Raw genomic sequence first — 19,460 nt, forward strand, 5'->3', positions numbered from 1 at the left:
GTCTGAGACAACACACTGCGTCGAAAACACAGCAAATGCCACTTACAGATGGACTGAAGAGTGGTGAGAGATTTTGAGCAAAGGTTTAGTTGAACCACCCCCATCAAATTGAAACATAAAACAAACAGTTGAACCTGGCTACTCAGTGCCCTTTTGTGTGAAAATGTTCCTTCATGGGCTTTCAAGGTTGTGGTGTTACATGATAATACATTCTAAACTATCAGCAAGCTGTTTAGATGGCTGAATCCTGAATCTATTCATTTGTTCACTTATAACATTTCAAGTGCGTTTAATGCATTTTCGGCTCGGTTTCTCAGGCAATGCGAGGGATTGGCACTAATGATAAGGTGCATTAGAATCGAAGCTCGAATCCAGTACTTTTTCCAACAAAATAGCATCATGACAAACAAATACAACTTCTGTGAGTATAACAACTCCCGTCAGCTGATAACAGATTGGACACGCGAAATTACAACTTCGCAATCCACAGTCTTTGGTTTGAGACCAAGCGCAAGAAACGTCCATCAACTGCTTCACTACTTATTAGTTAAACATCAAGGCTAAAGATTTATCTTACACAGCTGAAATAACCAAGTTATGAGGTCTGTTTATTGTGCGAACCAGGCATGTTTTCAAATAAGGACTGGACCAATGCATCTAGCTTCACCCGATCGATCTTACGTTGATTTGACTCAGAGCAAACATGTAACAAGCATCAAAATTATGGCGTCCAATGATCCTGCTTCGGGACACGGATCTCGCATGCAACTCAAAAAGTGCATGAGAGGTTGGTAACGAATCTAAAGCAGTGGTGTGTTGAAATCGTCGACCTCTTAGTCAGCAGCCGAATTCCAAGGCTTTTATCACTGAAGATTTCTTAAGCACCTTCGACCACTCTGGAATCCATGCATTAGCAGAATATGCTGATGCTTGGCTGCCACACAGTCATGGAAAAAGAACGCTGTAGAGATGAAGGGGAATAAATTTAAGGACCTACTGCGAAGGGGCCCTTCGTCCTTGAAGAACAAGATGAGGTGCGGTAAGGTTCCACACAAACCAAATTTGTTTGCGAATTAGTGTATTTCGCAATTTGGTTTCAAGTAGAACATAAGGTTGATGGAAACTCGGGGACAGCTCCTACCTGATGAGCCCCGAGGAGAGCGAAACCGGTCATGTCGACGGAACGGATTTTCAGCAACCTTATGAGTAAAATCTCTGTGTACTTTTTCACATTGGCTCATTTTCTCACCTCCGAACGTATTCCTATTTGATTTCAGGGTGAAAATGGCATTCCTGGACCACCCGGAAATTTCGGATTCAAGGGTATACCCGGACCCATGGGTCGACAGGGTCCAAAAGGTCAACCCGGACAGGTCATCTACTTCACACCAGGTGAAAAGGTATGTCTCTGTTTTATTTCAGCTGCCTTCACCATGGGTGGTGGACACCAAAACTAAATGGAATTGTTGTTTAAGCCGGACTCTCTTGGTAGCTAGTGACTTGATTTTCACTGGGTTTGGCAAAAATGGGACTAGGAATGTGGAGTTTGTCCGAGAGATGATAAGCAAAGTAAACAATGACCAATGGGCATGAAAAGACTTGGTCCAGAGTCCATGATTTTTGTTCCTTTCCAATGGACTCTGGGGGCGAGATGGCTCAGTGGTTAGAGCGTGAATTTACTGACGGAACAACTGTTGGTTTGAACCCGACCTCTGCATCTCAACTTCTCCTGTCTAGGCTTAGGTAACTTAGCAGTATCCCAGTCCTCGTGCTTTCTTCGAGTGGCATAATAATAATAATAATAATAATAATAATAATTGTTGTTTAAGCCGGACTCTCTTGGTAGCTAGTGACTTGATTTTCACTGGGTTTGGCAAAAATGGGACTAGGAATGTGGAGTTTGTCCGAGAGATGATAAGCAAAGTAAACAATGACCAATGGGCATGAAAAGACTTGGTCCAGAGTCCATGATTTTTGTTCCTTTCCAATGGACTCTGGGGGCGAGATGGCTCAGTGGTTAGAGCGTGAATTTACTGAAGAGAACATCTGTAGCTCGAATCCGACCTCTGTCTCTTGGCTTCCCTGCTTGAGCAACCTGGCATCCCTCGTTCTTCCTTCGAGTGGCATGTCACCAACTGGACGATTATCTATTATGTTACTTACCACGTGAATTCTGACTAGACTGGGTTCCAAGAAAACTTTTTTTGGTTTAATGCTAGAATCCCCAGAGACACGGTTAAACTGTGAACACCTCCCTGGAGTCACAAATCGCTTCTAACCTGTATCAAATTGGGAGATTGTGCAACTTGAATCCACGAATTCGATTTAGCTGTGGTTCAGGAGTTATCTCTGGAAAACACCCAGACAGAAATGTTTCCGTAAACGTTGAAATTGGTCGGAAATAAATACTTCCTCTCCACTGTGATCCACTGGGTTTTTGAGCCATCTCTCGAATAGCTTCACGTGTACCCTTGACAACAAAATGCGGCCTATATTGATAAAAATACAATATGAAGCTTCATAACACAGTGATCGCCATTAAAGTTTAGCAAAACAGCCGGTTCCGTGACTCATGTTATCCGATATCCATGGCCACGACACTTTCCGGCATTTTATATCACACCCAAAACTGTGAAACCTTTATTATTTTATGGAAGCGCGCTTTTGTCTAAGTACGCGCTGAACTAATAGTCGACCTTTCTCCAGTATTTCTAACAAAAATTCGAATTTCTACGTATGTGTAATGTGTGTGTGTAATGTACCTATTAAACCCTACTCATCACTTTCAGGAATACCGCTCAAAACTGATATGTCAGAGTTTTTTTTAGCCTTTTCGAGCGGAGTCTCATTGTCCAACGATTCAGTCACCTTGAGCGAATTTCCTCAGGAGCGAAGTGAATGATATCACATGAACAATTGAACACGTGCCACCGGCTCAATCGATATGCGACGCGCTGCTCCGATTGGTCCGGTTCAGGCTTACATGTGCACGTCCATTAATTCTGACATTAATCAGTCATATTCAGACCACAGACAGATGGTGGGCATCTATGCAGTTGTCACATCCCGAATGAAAAATCATAGCTAGGGTTTCTTCACAGCGACGTTCTGTGTACGGTAGTAGGTTGACATAGTTTATTTCCACAATGTGGCTCTCTGACAGGGCATCGAGTGTAACTGCCAAGTCTTTTCTAGCTTACGCGACTGAGCGGTAGTCCGGGTTTGAACACATTCGTCTTTAACTACACGTACACGTTACTGTTTACCTATTTAACCTGCTTACTTGACCTAGCAACCGAGAGAGATCGCCGAAGTGGTTAGAGCGCGAATTTACTGACTGGAAGGTCCGTGGTTTGATTCCGACCTCCGCCACTCGACTTCCCCTGTCTAGGTTTGGGCATCCTGGCAGTATCTCAGCCATCGTGCTTCCCTTGGGTGGTATGACAGCTAGGCACCGGAAGGGTGCTACAGCTGGATGCTTGCTTTCTTTCTAGCAACCGAAACGCCGTAATTCAGAGGCATTTTCAGTTTTATCATCCACATGTACAGAGTCTTTCGGGTATATTCAATAACTTCGTATTGTTTGTCTAGTCGAAATACAGTATTTCTTGAATAGTACCTATGCTTAGAGTATCCTTACTTCATATTTATATTCGTCCAAATAGTATATGTTTTCAGTTGGTTGACGTCACTCGGTATTATTGAAAGAACTAAGGTATCCATTTCTTCTCCGCACTGCATGGATGTGCTCAACTTCAAATCAGGCGTTTGAGACCTTGTCCAAGCTTAATCGGTCTGTTTCTCCAAGCTGATGGGATGACGCAAGCGGTTTCAATGAGTCGAACATTTTAGAGGTATATTTTCTCTTTCTGTGACTTAAAAAGGGCTGCGGACGCTGCTTCACAGAGTTTCTCTGTAAACGGAGCTTGTACAAGCTGCACTTAACTAATTTCCTTGCCAGTATACACCGTCAAACTCGATCGATGGAAAGTTGCACACTTTTTTTCAAATCTGTTTGTAATTCCTACGAATCGATAGGAAGATTTTCTTACCAACTGGAATCAACCGCTAATCATTTGCCAAATTTATTTTGCAGGGTGTGTACGGGCCACCTGGACCAACTGGGCAAACAGTACGTCTTAATAACAGTTTTTTAATTGCTATTTATCCATAGCGGATCTTCCCAACTTGCTTGTCGAGAAGTCCTTGCTGATGAAATGTAGCGTTTTCCTTTTGCACTTTTTTTGGAGAGAAATAATACGCATACCCCACTTTTACCCAGCGATTTCGTTGTTGTTACGCTGATATTGGTGTAGAGATTCGATAAAATTTTAAAATACTCATGGACTCAACTATGAAGAACAGTTATCACGTTTATGGCGAATGAGAACTCGGAAAACCAGTGGTCTACCAAGCTTTTTCCTACGCCTTCACTCCTGATGTAAATGGAGGTCAAAACGAACAAATTTGCCCACTTCCCTGTAAGATCTGTCATCTGATACGTCAATCCCCTATGTAGGATCATTGAACTCGAACCGAGAAGATAGGGAGGGAATTATATCCGCGAATACAAACCGTCAGTTTCCGGGTTGTTTGACAAATCAAACTAAGGCGACGGTTTCCCTAGTAGGATAGATAAGGCCATAAGTTATTTGCGCTGGATAGCTGGATCGCCACTCACGCGCGTTACACCCCGGCGGATGATAAATATCAGGGGATGGTAACAAAGCCACCATCAAGGCACAGTAACTGATGATTGATACCAGCTCTTGGTACGACAGTGTGGCGGTCAGCAAGACCCACATCCCTGTAACTAGATTGCTTATGTACTTTTGATGACATTTGTCGATGGACTCTGACTGGCCGTGAGCAAACGAGCATCCTCGATACTCGCGTGTAACCATTGGTCATTTAGTCATACACGCTCCATCTGTTTGACTTGATCTTGGTTTTATCTTTGGCAGCTAGCAGGTTTCGTATTCTATTAGTGCCCTGCTGATGATGGCCATAATACAATTCAGAAGGTATATGCACTGATAAAAGTTTTTAGTATAGTTGACAACGGTAAGATGCCATATGTATAAAAATAAATACAATGCAAAATGGAAGCAAGTCAAAAGAGGAACTTATCGCCTGGAGAGTCCCTTGGTGAAAGTCCGGATGGCGGAAAAGTGTTTTCTCCGCAGTATGGCTGCTACACGTCGTCCATAGTTGTCCGTGGACTTGTAGAGAGGCTGACTTCCTGCTCCCTGCGCGCGCGCGAGTCTGTGTGCTGACTGTGTTCGGTTCCCCTATATGTAGGTCCGTTTGCGTGTACGTGGGCGTGTCAGCACATGAGTAGCTTCTACGCTCACTAGACGGTAAGACAATCGACTTCCGATAAGTTACCTAAATGTGACGTGGTTTGTGGGTATGAAAAAAGACAAGTCTCGTGATCCAGTGAGTGCTGTGAGCTGAACAGTCAAGAATGTGGGTGACCGGATAGCTACAATTCCACGGCGCGTTCGCATTTACCGTAAACTAAGCAGTAGAAGCCCACAATCTGTGCCTGATGGCTTGGTGACCCACAAAGTGGGGGCACCCTTGTACAGAGAGCTAGCACCAACCAGTAAAATATTTGTCTTTCCACTTGAGATTTCATCCTGTAAGTGTACAGAAAATTCAGATGAAGCTTAACCACTACGCTGGACTTACAACCTTGTTCTTCCATATTTCAGGGCGATATGGGAGAAAAAGGACCAAGGGGTGATCCCGGACCGATCGGACCGTCTGTTAAGGTATGCTGCTTTCTATTTAATGCATAGCACTCCAAACTGTTCTTGACTATGGATAGACCGCGCTTCGATTTTTTCAAAATAGTGGGAAGAGAAAATCGTACCCTCATTTGTTTGGCAATACTGAGCGTGGAAAACAGATTATGGAGAACATTTTCCATGTATGACATAATAGACTCGTTTGCATCTCAAATTCCCAGCTAGTTGGTTTAGCTCAACCAGTTTTTAACGGTAATAGCCCGTTGATAGCTAGAAGGCTCATGGTAACAGGAAACTTTGCCAATGTGCCAGTTGTCCTGTGGAGTTTTGTGCCTGCAACACAACCAAAATATGGTCGAAACAGGCAAATAGATTTCATACAAGCCGAGAGGTTATTCTGACTTTTAATGACTGACTGTGACTTGGTTTCTATCGTGAGCAATCAGAAAAGCATGTTTGGATAACGCGAAATGTTTTTCAACTTCACTTGGGTGTACTTTAACTTGGATTAATATTGTTGATTTAGTCCATCTGAACATTACTGAAGGTCACCCAAATGCAATTGCAAATACAACTCCCCCCCCCCCGCAAAGAGAATCAGTGCGTCCTAGAAATCCGAGATTTGTTTGAGGCGTCATCGTTTTCAGGGTGTCAGTTGATTCCAGGTCGCAATCTTTTGTAGTCACTGCTGAATAAGGATTGTGTAGACGTTGGAAAGCTGCAGACACAAAGATCCTTGTCTTAGCCACCAGTCGGTGCTCTGATTGATCAACTGACAGGTGACCTTTGAGGTTGACTTTTCTGATTCGTACTTTGTGGGCTTTGCAGGCTAGTCCTTGTGGACTAGTTCGTTGGGCCCATTTTCAGCTCCTTTGGTCCATCAGATCCTTCAGGGGATCTTTACTTGTGCTGCTTTGTGAACCGCTTCCAGTCTAGCACATTGGATAGGGGAATTTCCTTTGGAGCATCATGCTTACAAAAATTCTTTCACGCCAGACTCTTTACACTTGGTCACACTAGCTGAAAACTCGGGACACCAATGTTCTTGTATGCCAAACCGTTCATTATGTCCCTGGTAGTTTATCTACGTACCACTCGCTCATTATCACCAGTATATACAATTTTCTAGCGCGTGAAGAAGTATGCATCTTTTCATTAATTTTGTCTATTGAATCTGCTTTTTTGAAGGGCTTCAAAGGAGTCCAAGGCCGAATGGGTCCCCCGGGTCGTCCAGGATCGGCAATCACGATTGAAGGTCAGAAGGGTGACAAAGGTCAACCCGGTCCACGTGGTCCAGACGGCTACCCGTGTGTTTTGGATGCTCATTCACAGCAAGGACCACCAGGCGTGCCAGGTCCTATGGTAAGTGAAAACAAATGTGATGGTCCTGCTTAACAAATCTATATTTCAACCTCTTAAAGCAAGAACAACGTACTCATCACACCACAGTCTTCCAAGGATGTTAACCAGTGGGCTTGTCAATTTCCCTGAGAACTGTGCTGTTGTTCTGCCAGAGGAGATTAGAGTACCTTGAGGTGTCAACAATCTTGACCATAAAGTCTAGACTGACCACCGTTGAATTCCGGCTCTGTGATACATGTCAAGAATTTCTGTATTGCTCAGGCTTGTCATGACACGTATTTCCGTATCCGTGTTTCCTGATAACTGAAAAAGGCTGGAGTCCAAAACTGCCTGAGCTTTTCTTTACTCTTAAGGAGTAATATTGCTTTTTACCCATCGGGTCAAAGATGGGATTCTCCAAACCTCTAGGACGTAGCATTCTACTGCGAAAGGTCCCTATTCGAGACTAGCGAATTGTGAGGTCCAGTGTACATTTTAGGAGACCGTTCTCTGAAGATAGTGTGTACTATAGAGCAGGTTTTCTTTAGCTACGAATACCTACGTTTACGTGAAGCTTTCATTTGAGCAAGTGATATCCAGTAAAATTATGAATGGAATCTTTCAGGAAGCTCAGATTGCTGAAATTAACCACTGCATGCCCGAAATCTGCTAAGACCCTTAGCTCCACTAGATGCTGACCAGACAGACAACGCTCCCTCAATATGCAGTGTGTCACAGCCTTGTATCGAAGCCAGACGATGTGAGTCAGCGTCGGACCAAGTCCAGGCAGTGTCTCTCCAATAAAATAGCTTTAGACCATTGTGTCTTCGCCCTCACGTTCTCGCATTCGCTTATTCGTCAGGAAGCTGTTGTGTTCTCTGGGTAAGTCTTTTTCCGGCACTAGGCACTGGAGCGGGATGAGATGTAACAGGCTGGTGAATCAGCAGATATAACAGAATCGTATACACCGGGTGGAAATATAGTCCTGAATACTTTCATAAAATGGGATCAAATTTATGGGGATATATCATGGCGTCTATAAAATTTTTCCGATTGCCCTGGCCAGTAAATATATTTCTACACATGGTAACCCATATATGCACAGAAGTGTACTTTCCCTATGTGTTTCCGTCACCTTAGGTTTTCACTCACCTTCTCTTTATCCCACTTCGTTTGTAGGGACCACCAGGAGAACGAGGGCCTTCTGGCCCTCCCGGAGAGTCCGGATTGCCGGTAAGGTGTTTAACTCACTACTGCAGTTGATGTGAAGTTTTGTTTGGTCCATATTACAGTGATCTAAGTCAAAACCTGGGAATATGGGAAATAGAACTATGCAAACATTTTGGTAAACTAGGCTATGCAACACGTTGACCATGATATTCATATATTCATCAGTTCCATCAAGTTGAGGTTTACATTTCAGCTCTATACTAGGCTACTGCCACTTTGTGCAAACTACCGATGGGTTCGGATGCATTCTCACCAGCTCAAACGCAACATGTGCTCACACTCGCTCGTGGGGATAACCCCGCACATCGATCGACAGTTTGTACTAATCAGGGGACGCTTGATTTATGGGTACTGTATACAGATGGGCTGAGACAAACAGGCGCCTCTTGACTTTTGGGCAAGATTTTAAATAAATTCCTGACTTGCTGTTCTCCCTCTGCTGAACTGCTCGTCAACGGCGATTGTGGAAGAAACACAGCAGGGCTCCATCAGTCAGCACCGAATGTACACGTGACTTTCTTCGAACATAGAATTCCACTGGCACCGAACATTAAGTAGCCTGGTACACTTTGAAGTTGTTCTTTCTCTACCAGTGTGGACGAACCGCTGTTTGGCACTTCCATCCCCCAGGTGTAGGTGGAGTCATCTTCCGAGAATTGTTCTCTTTCACATTGTATTGGTATTCCAGCCTTTTTTCACGTTCTTTTATGTTCCTGGTCACTACCTAACATACAGTGTGTTTAATGCAGTACCTCATTTTTGTAAAACAGCCGCCCCCGACCAAGCAACACTCCTAAGAAGGAATACATTTTTGTGGCTAAAATTTTTCACAATCGGAGTTCTGTTTGCAATCATGCCGACCCATATTTTCTGATTTGTCGACAAAACCAAAACAGCTTAACACGAATTTTTATACATACTTGCTGTTGAGTCGTAGTTACGGACTGTATTCTCCTTGATCATTTGACCACTGCTAAGTGACCAAGCGAAAACGTATCAACTCTTAATTACAATAATGCAAGCTCTGTTCCAAGGCGTACTGGGATATAAAGCCAATCAAGTGAATACTTTGGAGTGCAAAGTTGCATAAACCTCAGATATTTCTGAATCACTCTGAAAGATAGCTCGAACCGACAGACGACAGGTTGTGGCCTCAAGCTGAAGAATAGTTCCCTGACTTAGAATATGTACGACCCAAGAATGTCTATACAGAGCTCGGCATATTGGAAAGTTAAATATACGAATCTGGACATTGCAGTAAGGGGTGGCTAACTGATAAAACTGTGTAAAAAATATAATTTTGTTCTTCTGTCCACGAGATTTCATTATTCTTAAGCAAACGACTTGCTTTTGTGCCGCATTGAAATCAAGTTTTCCTATTTCAGGCTTTGAAAGTGAAAACGTCTTTTGCAAAAACGTTTAAACAAAACTTATAGTTGTAAGTGAAACAGAAGATTTAGTTTCATAACATAGACAAAATACCGTGCTGGCCTGGGGTTTGTCACAGTATACCTGCAATGAGATAAATCCCGTTGCTGACGGACAACTGCATTGGTCAATCCCATCCGTACTTGGAAGTATTCACGGATTGTAAACGAGACTTTGACTTCAGGTGAAGCCAATCTTTGTTGAAGAACCGAGAAGCACTGCACTTGATCATTAACAGCAAGCATCTCTTCAAACTTCAGGGAGATTCCAACCCATGACCTCCTACCAGTGGCTTGAACACTTGATCGTTCGGTCACGAGCGGTTGCTTACTGTTGCTTCACGGTTATCTGACCTATTTCTCTATGTCGACTTGCTCTCAGGTTTGATTTTGTCTCTCTCTTGCTGACTGGAATCCTTCCATCCACTACTGATGGGCATAATACTCAGTAGCAACGATAAAGTATTGTTTGATCGCAAGCAACGTGATCAATCTTGCTTACCCAAATAGATTTCATGGAGTCGTGATTTAATCGGCACGAATTGTTCCATGTTACGATGATTCCGTTCAAAGCACCACTGACATACTAAACTGTTTCGAATTTCTCAGTGTGCGCAGCATTAGTCATTTGTGATGGTGACGCGTACTCAGTTGCTGTTGACCTTGTGTGTACAACCGTTCTCAATACTCACCGCCCTGAGGGCTCAATAATGGTCGTTGACTTGTTCGGTGAGCTGGGCAATTTGATTACAAACGTCTTATCACCAATCGAGGTGATGTCATCAGTGCGTTATTGGGTTGGGTAGTGGTTGGCACAACCACTAACCCACCGCTACTTACCACTGCGCTCCTCAATGACGCACTGATGATGTCACAACGACTGGCGATGAAACGTTTGCAATCAAATTGCCCAGCTCAGCGAACAAGCCAACGACCATCTACGCTACTTGAGCTACCGACATTTTCCTCTATAGAAGGCCCGATAATACACGGCAATCTTCCAAATGGCTCTCTGATTCCTTTACAGAATGATTTATTGATCCCGATAACACAATGATGTTAACTTCTGATAGACACATTTTCATTTTATGATTATCAATGCGTTGATCTTTATGTTCCGAACTGAACAGGGTCTGGATGGACCTCCGGGACCTAGGGGAGAAAAAGGTCTACCTGGGCGTCATGGTGACAGAGTAAGTTTCGAATGCAATCTCTTCTCATGCAGTGATAATTGTTTACTGGTTCTGGGTCTTTCTTTACTGGATCACTAATTATCGATTTTTTCCAGGGTCCACCTGGTGATGCTGGAAACCCCGGATTGCCTGGTGCGCCGGTAAGTCTCTGAGTTTTGCATGATCTGCTCAAGTAAAATTTTGCGTCGTCCTTCACAATTAGAATAATCAATATTCAAAAGGAGCAGGACACTTGTCTTTTTTGGCATCTTAACTTATCCACATTACACACCGTCGACTCCTATAACGATCACGTGATACTACAATTCATTCGGTACACCTACAACTGGTCGCTGCATTCGAACTCTGCGCAAGCAGTGGGGATGGGTAAAATCACAAGTGCTAAAACTTCAGAAAGCATTATACGCGTAAAATATGCTATCAATACAATAGAAAGATTTCTTTATATCTTTCTCTAAACTGGTCATTGTTGTCCAGAAACTCATTTCGTACACGTTTCGGTTAGTTTGATTAATAAGCCAATAGGCCACCAGTAATGACCATACTTTTTCGCAGGAAAATAGCTACCTAACTTTGTATGTGCCCGGACCAAATTTCAAACTTATAGTCTGTTGTGCGGCTAAGTGGTTAGAGTATGAATTTACCGACAGGAAGATCAGTGGTTCAAACCCGGCCTCTGCTTCTCCACTTTCCTTGTCTAGGCTTGAGTAAACTGGCAGTATCCCAGCCTTCGTGCTTCCTATTTATTTATTTATTTATTTGTATTTCTTCTCACTTTAGGGAGCTAGAGGCTTTGATGGAGAACCTGGTCGTCCAGGTGTCCCTGGAGAGAAAGGGGACCAAGGCATTCCCGGAGCTGATGGACTTCCTGGTTTCCGTGGCCCCAAGGGCAAACCTGGAGTAAGTTTGCAGATTTTAATGCTTGGGACATAACAATGAGTTGTGTTTCTATGCTACTCCTGTGGCCGATGAAATCTCTAGACATCCCACTAACAGTTTTGTACTTCTGTCCCCTAATCTCCAACAGTGTTATTGCCTAACTGAACGCCAAAGAACATGTATGTTGTGACACATATAGATTGGTAGATTTAGTCGATGTTGACGGGGAACACTTGGGCGAAATTCACCTTGACCTGATATTCATTACACTTTCTTCTTCGCGCTGTATGTATTATTTTGAGCTCAGAACTGCAGCTTCTTCGAAGAAAACATCGAATACATATCGACTTAGAAGTCATGGAGGATAATGGCTTGTCTCCAACTCCAATGGCTGGATTGTGTTTGGTTTGTATACCACATGACCTTACTACTCTCTGTTTGATGAAACATTGTAGCAGTGTGTGGACTCATAATGAACCTGTACAATACTTACAGATGTTAGCAAACTCCATGTGCCATATGACCCTCGTAGAGCCTGTAGCGGACTAGGATCTTATTAGCGGGTTCGAACAAATTAACAAGCAAAGCAACCAATACAAAATCACAAAATCACAATGAAAGAATGAGTAGTTAAACGAGGGCTCACGAATGCGTAGATCCACTACACCGATCCAAGTGCAGTGACCGGCTGCGAAAAAAATATTCACTCGTAGAACTTTCCCACGTATGATTCACGTGTGAGTGATATATTCCACGATAGGAAAGTTATTCACGGCTGAAAAATGTCACGGGGCTTCATTGTGACGTTCAACAGTTGACGCAAACACAGAGATCTACTCCCACTGGTTCAGCAGTCAGCAAGCAGTCCAACGGTGCCTAAGTACACCCGTTCAGCAAGAAGTCAGCGAGTCGCGACGGAAAATTGTGTATTCGTAACATTATAACAAACGTCATGATACGATAACTACGACCGTTACAAAGTGTAGTTTAAGTTCAGAAAAAATGGTAGATATGTGACAACGGATTACAGACACTACAAACCTGGGGTGACGTAACGGATCTCCAGAGCTGCTAATATTCGGCCTCACACAGACAACAGGAGTAAGGAATTATGAACTTGGGACATTGGAAAGCAAGGACATCAGCAGTTGTCCAGACGCTACACTTTACTCGACAACCCACTACCAGTTTCGCCCTTGTTGGAGCTCATCAGGTAGACGCTGTGCACGAGATTCCCTCAAACTAATGTTCTGCTTGAACTCCTATTGACAGATTTCGACAAATGTTCTCGTGGGCAACAGGACTCTGATAAACGATTAATGGGGTGGTGGAAACCACGAGTCTAGGTCTAAAACATGCCGGGTCAGGCAATGTATACACAAGAACATGCGTTCAGTAGTGGCATATTGTAGAAAGCAGATGTAACAATCAAATGTGGCAACCTGATTGTGGGAACCTAGATGACACACCTAAATTGATTTACAAAACACTCGAAGCGATGTACAGGTGAAGAAGAGGAAGTACGTAGTCCGTTCGGGCCGCCAGTTACGAATGAGTGCAAACGTGCCGAGAGGACTACGGACAAAAGGTAGGGAGCAAGCTCGTTTCACGCCGTTCCACCATTACTGTGCAGTCAGGCAACGACAGAAGAACCAACAGGAAACCGTATATGAACTGGACTGGCTGGGAGCACGTCAAAACAACTTGGATTTGCGAAATACACTTATTTTCAAACAAATTTGGTTCTGCGAGGGGCTCACCTGGAACGCAATTGAATCTCTCGTTTGTGATCTTTCCAGGTCGGAAGGATTGACCTTGGTCACGTGGCCAGTGGCCAGATGGGTTAGAGGATGAAATAGTCGCCTAAACGACCACTTTCGATTCCTGGCAAGGCCAACATTCTAGTGCAGAGACATCGTGACAGATACACACAATGCTGAACAGACATACACAGAATTGGTTCCCATAGCGAGACCGCCACGGTGATTGGTATGACTACCTTCCACACGTTCCCATGAGTTGCTACATTCCCCTTCTACTGGTCGCATGTTCGTATGTATGCCGTACGTTAGTGTGTCTTAGAATTACATTCATGGTTCCCAGTGCCCATTCTACTGTTTGTCAGATTCCTGTTGTTCGAGAGAACGCTGATACCTCAGCTACCCAAAGTCCCAAGTAGGGATTTCCCGACGGAAACGCTCCAGAAGGATTGTGTCCGAAAGTTAGACGGTGGTAACGTTGATTGGTGATTCGTTCAAACGAGGGAATGTCGATCATTCCAATAAATTGTATCCAATGGACTAATTCCTGGCATCAAACATTGTATACACACTGTGAGCACCTACTTTAGGTTTATTTACTGCTGCTGATATTCTTGCCAGGATGTCACTTACTTCTTCCCAAGTTTCAGCGCAGCATCAACTAGTTTGGTAAGACTGCGTATCAGCCAACTTCGTTCGTCCAATAAAAGTCTTCGATGGAGTCTTTTATTCGAATTCAACCATTTCACGCAACATATCTGGCAGGAAACGGAACAATCAGTTCCATATTTTCAGTATGAGCTCGACCAGTGGTCAAGGTCCGTGCCAACGCAGAGGTTCTGCAGAACTTAAAAGTTAAATGGCGTGACAACAACTTGGCGCGTTCTTGGTATAGTCATATAATGTGGTGTCGCTGAACCCTTTCTGTTTCAAAGGGGTGACAGCTAGTGTACATGGAGACTGTATGCTATAAGAGTCTACCCTAGAAACCAAACTAGGAGATGGTGCGAATCAATGTACGGGCTCGGTGAGCGGCATTGTCTGTCCTTTCCTCGGTTGTTGGTCTTTACACGCGTGATTCCATACTAAATATTCTTACATACATCAGGATTTATCATGTCTGACTGGAACTATTGCTAGCATGACTTCGAAAGAGACGCTTTTCTCTTTTAATTTTAATTTTATCCTCTCACTCTTCCACATTCATCGCCCGCATTCACTTTTTATGCTGTTGTTGATCCACTCGTTGTCGGTTCACGTGATTACTGTTTACACAACTTCGTCGGTTCAGCGATCAGATACAGCTAGTCAGTAAATCATACATATTGGAAGCTTTAGAAGAATCCATCAGCTGATTGAACCACTAGTGTTACCTATCATTTTCGGTGCTGTCCATCCTACGAGTTCCACGCATTAGGGTGCAAGTGCTTTACTACGGATGAAAGTCCTCTGATTAGGGGCCAATTCATCTTCAGAATCACAAACTTGAAGCCAGGAGAAGCTCTCTTTACACTCCATCTCCAAGATGAGTTTTTCTAGTGGTAGGCCTAGACTACCAATAACTGAGGGTTGATCAGGTGGTCCGCGATCTGTTCACGACGCTTGGCAATCAGCCTGTGAGCGCTTATCCTTCAGTCGAGCAGATGTTATCAGTGCGCACTTAACTGCAAACTGATGGCGTCATCTCAAGGTTTGCAAGCCAGTTGTCAAGTTCAGTGAACAGATCAACGGCGATTAGACCAATCGATGCGCCCATGCTCTTAGACATTTGCCGGCTGATTCACTGTGAGGTATATGTATTCCAATTGCATCTGTTTTGCCTGATACCTTCTAATCAACCACGCTGTAACCGCTATTCCCACATCCCCACACACAGGGCAAACGTTTCTGTGCTGGGCCAAAAGGAAGACAAGGAGAAAAAGGTTTCCCGGGTTCTATAGGCGCACCTGGATTTCCCGGTCCAATGGGACCTATCGGAATTGCGGGAGAAAAAGGATTTCCCGGTCCAGTCGGTCAGCCCGGTTTGCCTGGTCGTTACTGCACGGAAGGACAGCCTGGCTTGCCTGGCCCAAAAGGAGAAATAGGTATATTGATTGGTTGCACCGTTTGTTTATTAGGTTAGACGCACAGTTCGTGTTACAATGCCTGCTCGAAGAGCTGAATGCTCTTGATAGGAGGACAACTTTCTTCCCCGATTTCTTCGTTTTCGTTACCGGAATTACTCGCAATCGCCACTAGTTAACCACCAATCTGCCAAACCGTTTGGAAATCTCCAAATGAATTTTCCACCGCAAGCATTCAGCCCCCTTTTCGGATAACAGAAAGAGGACTGTTCTTTCCAACCTTACAAGACAATTCGCATTATTGAATGCCTGAACTCGTATTCAGTGCCATGTAGATTTCACTGGTGAGGCGGCGATGTATAACTTCCACTGAGAGTTGCCAACGGTCCATGAATTTATACCGTGTAGGTTAGGAAATGGAATAATCCTAGATCCTCATGGTTTAAGGAAGATTCTCGAGCTTACCCACCAAAATATCGACAATCGTTTGCACATCCCAGCCTGAAGGATCACAAAAGCCCTCTATCTCGAGAACCGACTGAATTAAATATTCAGCTGCATGGCAGTTGAATTATTTCTGATAGCATTCCCAACTGGGTGTCTGGCATTCACTACTGAAGAGTCACTATCAGTAGTCCTGTATAACCTAAAGGAATGATATGAAGCCGCACTCCTAGCCTGCTGTATGATTGACTTTCCTGATTGGACAAGGATAAATGCTATGATTAGTAACAGTCAATAAAACGAAGTATACCATACATTTTAGCCATCCACCGGGTCACAACAGCTTACAGGTAAAATCGATGTCACTGGAACTGACTTTTTTTCAGTATTGGAAAGCTTATAACTGTATTCCGATATTAACCACAGTGTCCAACCTATGCATGAATCGCAGTCCGTATGTGAAGATCCTAGCGAATGAGCCCAAGTTAGTATAAAATATTCGATTGATAAAGTCCAACTTCCATGGGACCAGACTCACTTCCGCTCCGCGATCAAATTTATGCTTGCAAATCAGAATCCCGAGATAGCTCCGCCATCGGTCTTAAGGCAACTTCCTGAAATATCGGTGAAAAAATGGAAACATCATTTGAGCGGGATCAGAACCGCAGTTAGCTTTGGAGTGGTGGCAACGCTGACAGAACCACTGATAATTACTACTACTATAACTACTGTTCATCCAACAGTAGTTAAGGTTTAACACAGCTTTATTGATAGCAGTCGAACGTTTGTTGTGCCTGGCGAAACCGAGATGTGATCTTGATGGAATACTCTTCTCAAAAGGCAAATTCGATCTGACGCAGGATGGGTCAATAAATTATCCACCTATAGTTTTTATACTACCACATGTTGGTAGTCGGAATGAACGGTGTATCTCAAAGAAAATAACTTGGTGGGGTAGAACCTCCGAGAATAGAGTTGAACAAATGGTATAACAATAGTCCTTATTGTTCTGCTTTCCGATCATTAATAATGAAACTGCAACAAGTCAGCTACTGGTGTGACGCATGATTTGCCTAAGTTGGTGGGATTCACTCAATACATGCTTTTTTCGTCCACTGACAGGTCTCCCAGGATCTCCAGGTCCAGTTGGAGGGCCTGGTCCTGAAGGAAAACCTGGACCGCGAGGTCCACCTGGAGACACTCCTGATCAAGTTCTGCCCGGACCTCCAGGACACCCAGGTCCTCCCGGTTCATTTGGGCGCAAGGGAGCCAAGGGTAATATGGGTGAGCCTGGTGAGAAGGGTTTCCGAGGAACTGGAATACGTGGTCCAGCCGGCGAAAGGGGATTACCAGGTGACCCAGGGTCGGATGGTAGACCTGGAATTCCTGGATTACCTGGACTTCCTGGTCCAAAAGGTGGGCATCTCTGTTGAATTTGTGTACGTTCTAAGATACACTGAACAGAAGGATCTTCTCACTGTCCAACAGGCCAACGCCACTGCCACCATCAATGTTCACAATGATCGCTGCAAGATTGGCCTGGACAGACGACACCTGAACAGACCGTCCAACATTGCTGCACAGTTTTAGGCGGTCAGATTCAGTAGTGAGGCAAAATGAGACATTCTTGAGTGTTTTTTTAATTACATAGCACTGTTTTTTATATTACTATTAGTAGTAGTAGTAGTATACTCGGACATTCCGCTTGCCTTTATGCATCTTTATAACCGGTTGAACATCGTTGATCTTACGTATAGATCGACCACTAAATCTGTCTGATAGCAGAGCATTGTGAATCAATCGCGAACGCTCTACGTTTAATCAAATGGCAGTTCTCCAGATAAGTTATAACGTGACTACATGTCTGGGGTTGAATCTGGTAAGAGATATTTGTGTGATATTCACCGCATTTCATCACCTATTTCCTGGATGCATTATTCCAGTGAAAATTTCGGTTTCGAGAGGTATCGACTGAATCAGAGTTATCCATGAAGTCTAAAACGACTTCCTGATAACTGAGGGTCATTCATTAGTCAGAGATCGGAAGCTTTGAAGAGGTCGCGTGTCATCTGCTGGAAAATAAGTTGAAATGTTTCAGAAATTTTCTCTCTGAAATAAAGAAACCAGGGGTGGAAACACGATGCGGTCACTGCGTTCACATTGCACAGCGAAACGGTTGGTCATCTTTAACGGAAGTAATTCGTGAAATTCATGAAATATCAACAGACTCTAGGTTCAATTCTTCTGTTCGATGGGCTTCAATAATGTGTTGCGCCTTCATGATTTTTCGCGGCAGGACGGAGTAACCTGACGTGTCTGGCCTGTCCCGATGGTGAACCTGGTAGACGTGGTGAACCCGGAATTCAAGGAGACCCAGGGTTTTATGGATCCCCCGGACTTGCTGGAGGGGATGGTGACATTGGATGGCCTGGAGACCCCGGTCGCGATGGCATGCCCGGTATGCCCGGCAGAAAGGTCAGTATAAAGCAAGTTTTCCCATTAGGTTTTTCCTTTTAACAGCTGATCTGCTTCAATCTTTTCGTAGAAAAATACATTCGTTGTTTAGAATTTTTGGCGCATCAATCCGGGTTACGGAAGTTTAAACCGATGCATATATCAAGCTATTGTTCACTTTAACTAGCCTGACTTGATATGACGAATATGGGGAAGAGTACTCAGTCTTTGCAGTCACCTTCCGTTTGCGCGGAAAGTTCAACTAGGACAGATATCCGACCGGTTGTTCTTCTGGAGGATACCTTGCCACTGGGGGCAACGTTTATCAGTAAGAGGTATCATTCAGCTGTAATGAACCATCGAATATCTGTTACTGAATGCAGTAAGGAAGTGCCAATTTTTGTGAGCAGTTAAACTGGTTGTAACTTTAACCAAATCGTGACCTGGCCAGCCTCCGGACACAGCAGATCATTTTTGTTTCCGCGGTTATCGGTATCCCGAAATTCACTGGCTGTCTTCCATTGTAGCAGTGACACAGTTACGCTATGCAGCAGGGCATCTCCTTATATAAAATGAGCTTCCAGAAAATGTGGTGTAAAGTTTGTTCGTCGAACTAAGCGACCTTGAATTCAGTGCTTTTGGTAACTTGGTAATGGAAAATGTGTATGATGGGTGTCGAACAACACTGATCAGCTCAAACACAGTTGCCTGTCAACCGGCCGGCCAACCAACCTCAGAGTTCGTAAATTTCTCTCGGATAGCTATTGAAAATGCCACGTGTTCACGCGCGCCACTGCTAGCCTGAGTCTTTAGTTGCTCATTTATCTACAAATGACATGGCGATTCGACGTTGAAGCCGTTCTTCAGGGTTCCCATCGTGTCAAGAATGTAAGCTGTAGTCCGTCAACCATGAAGC

The 19,460-nt window shown here is 44.0% G+C and overlaps 1 protein-coding gene across 1 annotated transcript in view; it reads left to right on the plus strand.

Annotated features, from left to right (window-relative positions):
- Nucleotides 1-19,460, plus strand: part of T265_11470 (hypothetical protein) — a gene marked incomplete at both ends in the record, with an annotated part of 97,566 nt that overhangs the window by 49,193 nt on the left and 28,913 nt on the right. Inside the window, 11 exons of the mRNA XM_009178134.1 lie at nucleotides 1,278-1,400; nucleotides 4,097-4,132; nucleotides 5,718-5,777; nucleotides 6,942-7,115; nucleotides 8,274-8,327; nucleotides 10,882-10,944; nucleotides 11,040-11,084; nucleotides 11,725-11,844; nucleotides 15,460-15,667; nucleotides 17,213-17,506; nucleotides 18,387-18,565. Of these exons, the coding sequence (XP_009176398.1) occupies nucleotides 1,278-1,400; nucleotides 4,097-4,132; nucleotides 5,718-5,777; nucleotides 6,942-7,115; nucleotides 8,274-8,327; nucleotides 10,882-10,944; nucleotides 11,040-11,084; nucleotides 11,725-11,844; nucleotides 15,460-15,667; nucleotides 17,213-17,506; nucleotides 18,387-18,565 (1,356 nt within the window). The remainder of the gene's footprint in view (nucleotides 1-1,277; nucleotides 1,401-4,096; nucleotides 4,133-5,717; nucleotides 5,778-6,941; nucleotides 7,116-8,273; nucleotides 8,328-10,881; nucleotides 10,945-11,039; nucleotides 11,085-11,724; nucleotides 11,845-15,459; nucleotides 15,668-17,212; nucleotides 17,507-18,386; nucleotides 18,566-19,460) is intronic.

Source organism: Opisthorchis viverrini (genome assembly GCF_000715545.1).
Source record: "Opisthorchis viverrini unplaced genomic scaffold opera_v5_501, whole genome shotgun sequence".
Taxonomy (NCBI): Eukaryota; Metazoa; Platyhelminthes; class Trematoda; order Opisthorchiida; family Opisthorchiidae; genus Opisthorchis; species Opisthorchis viverrini.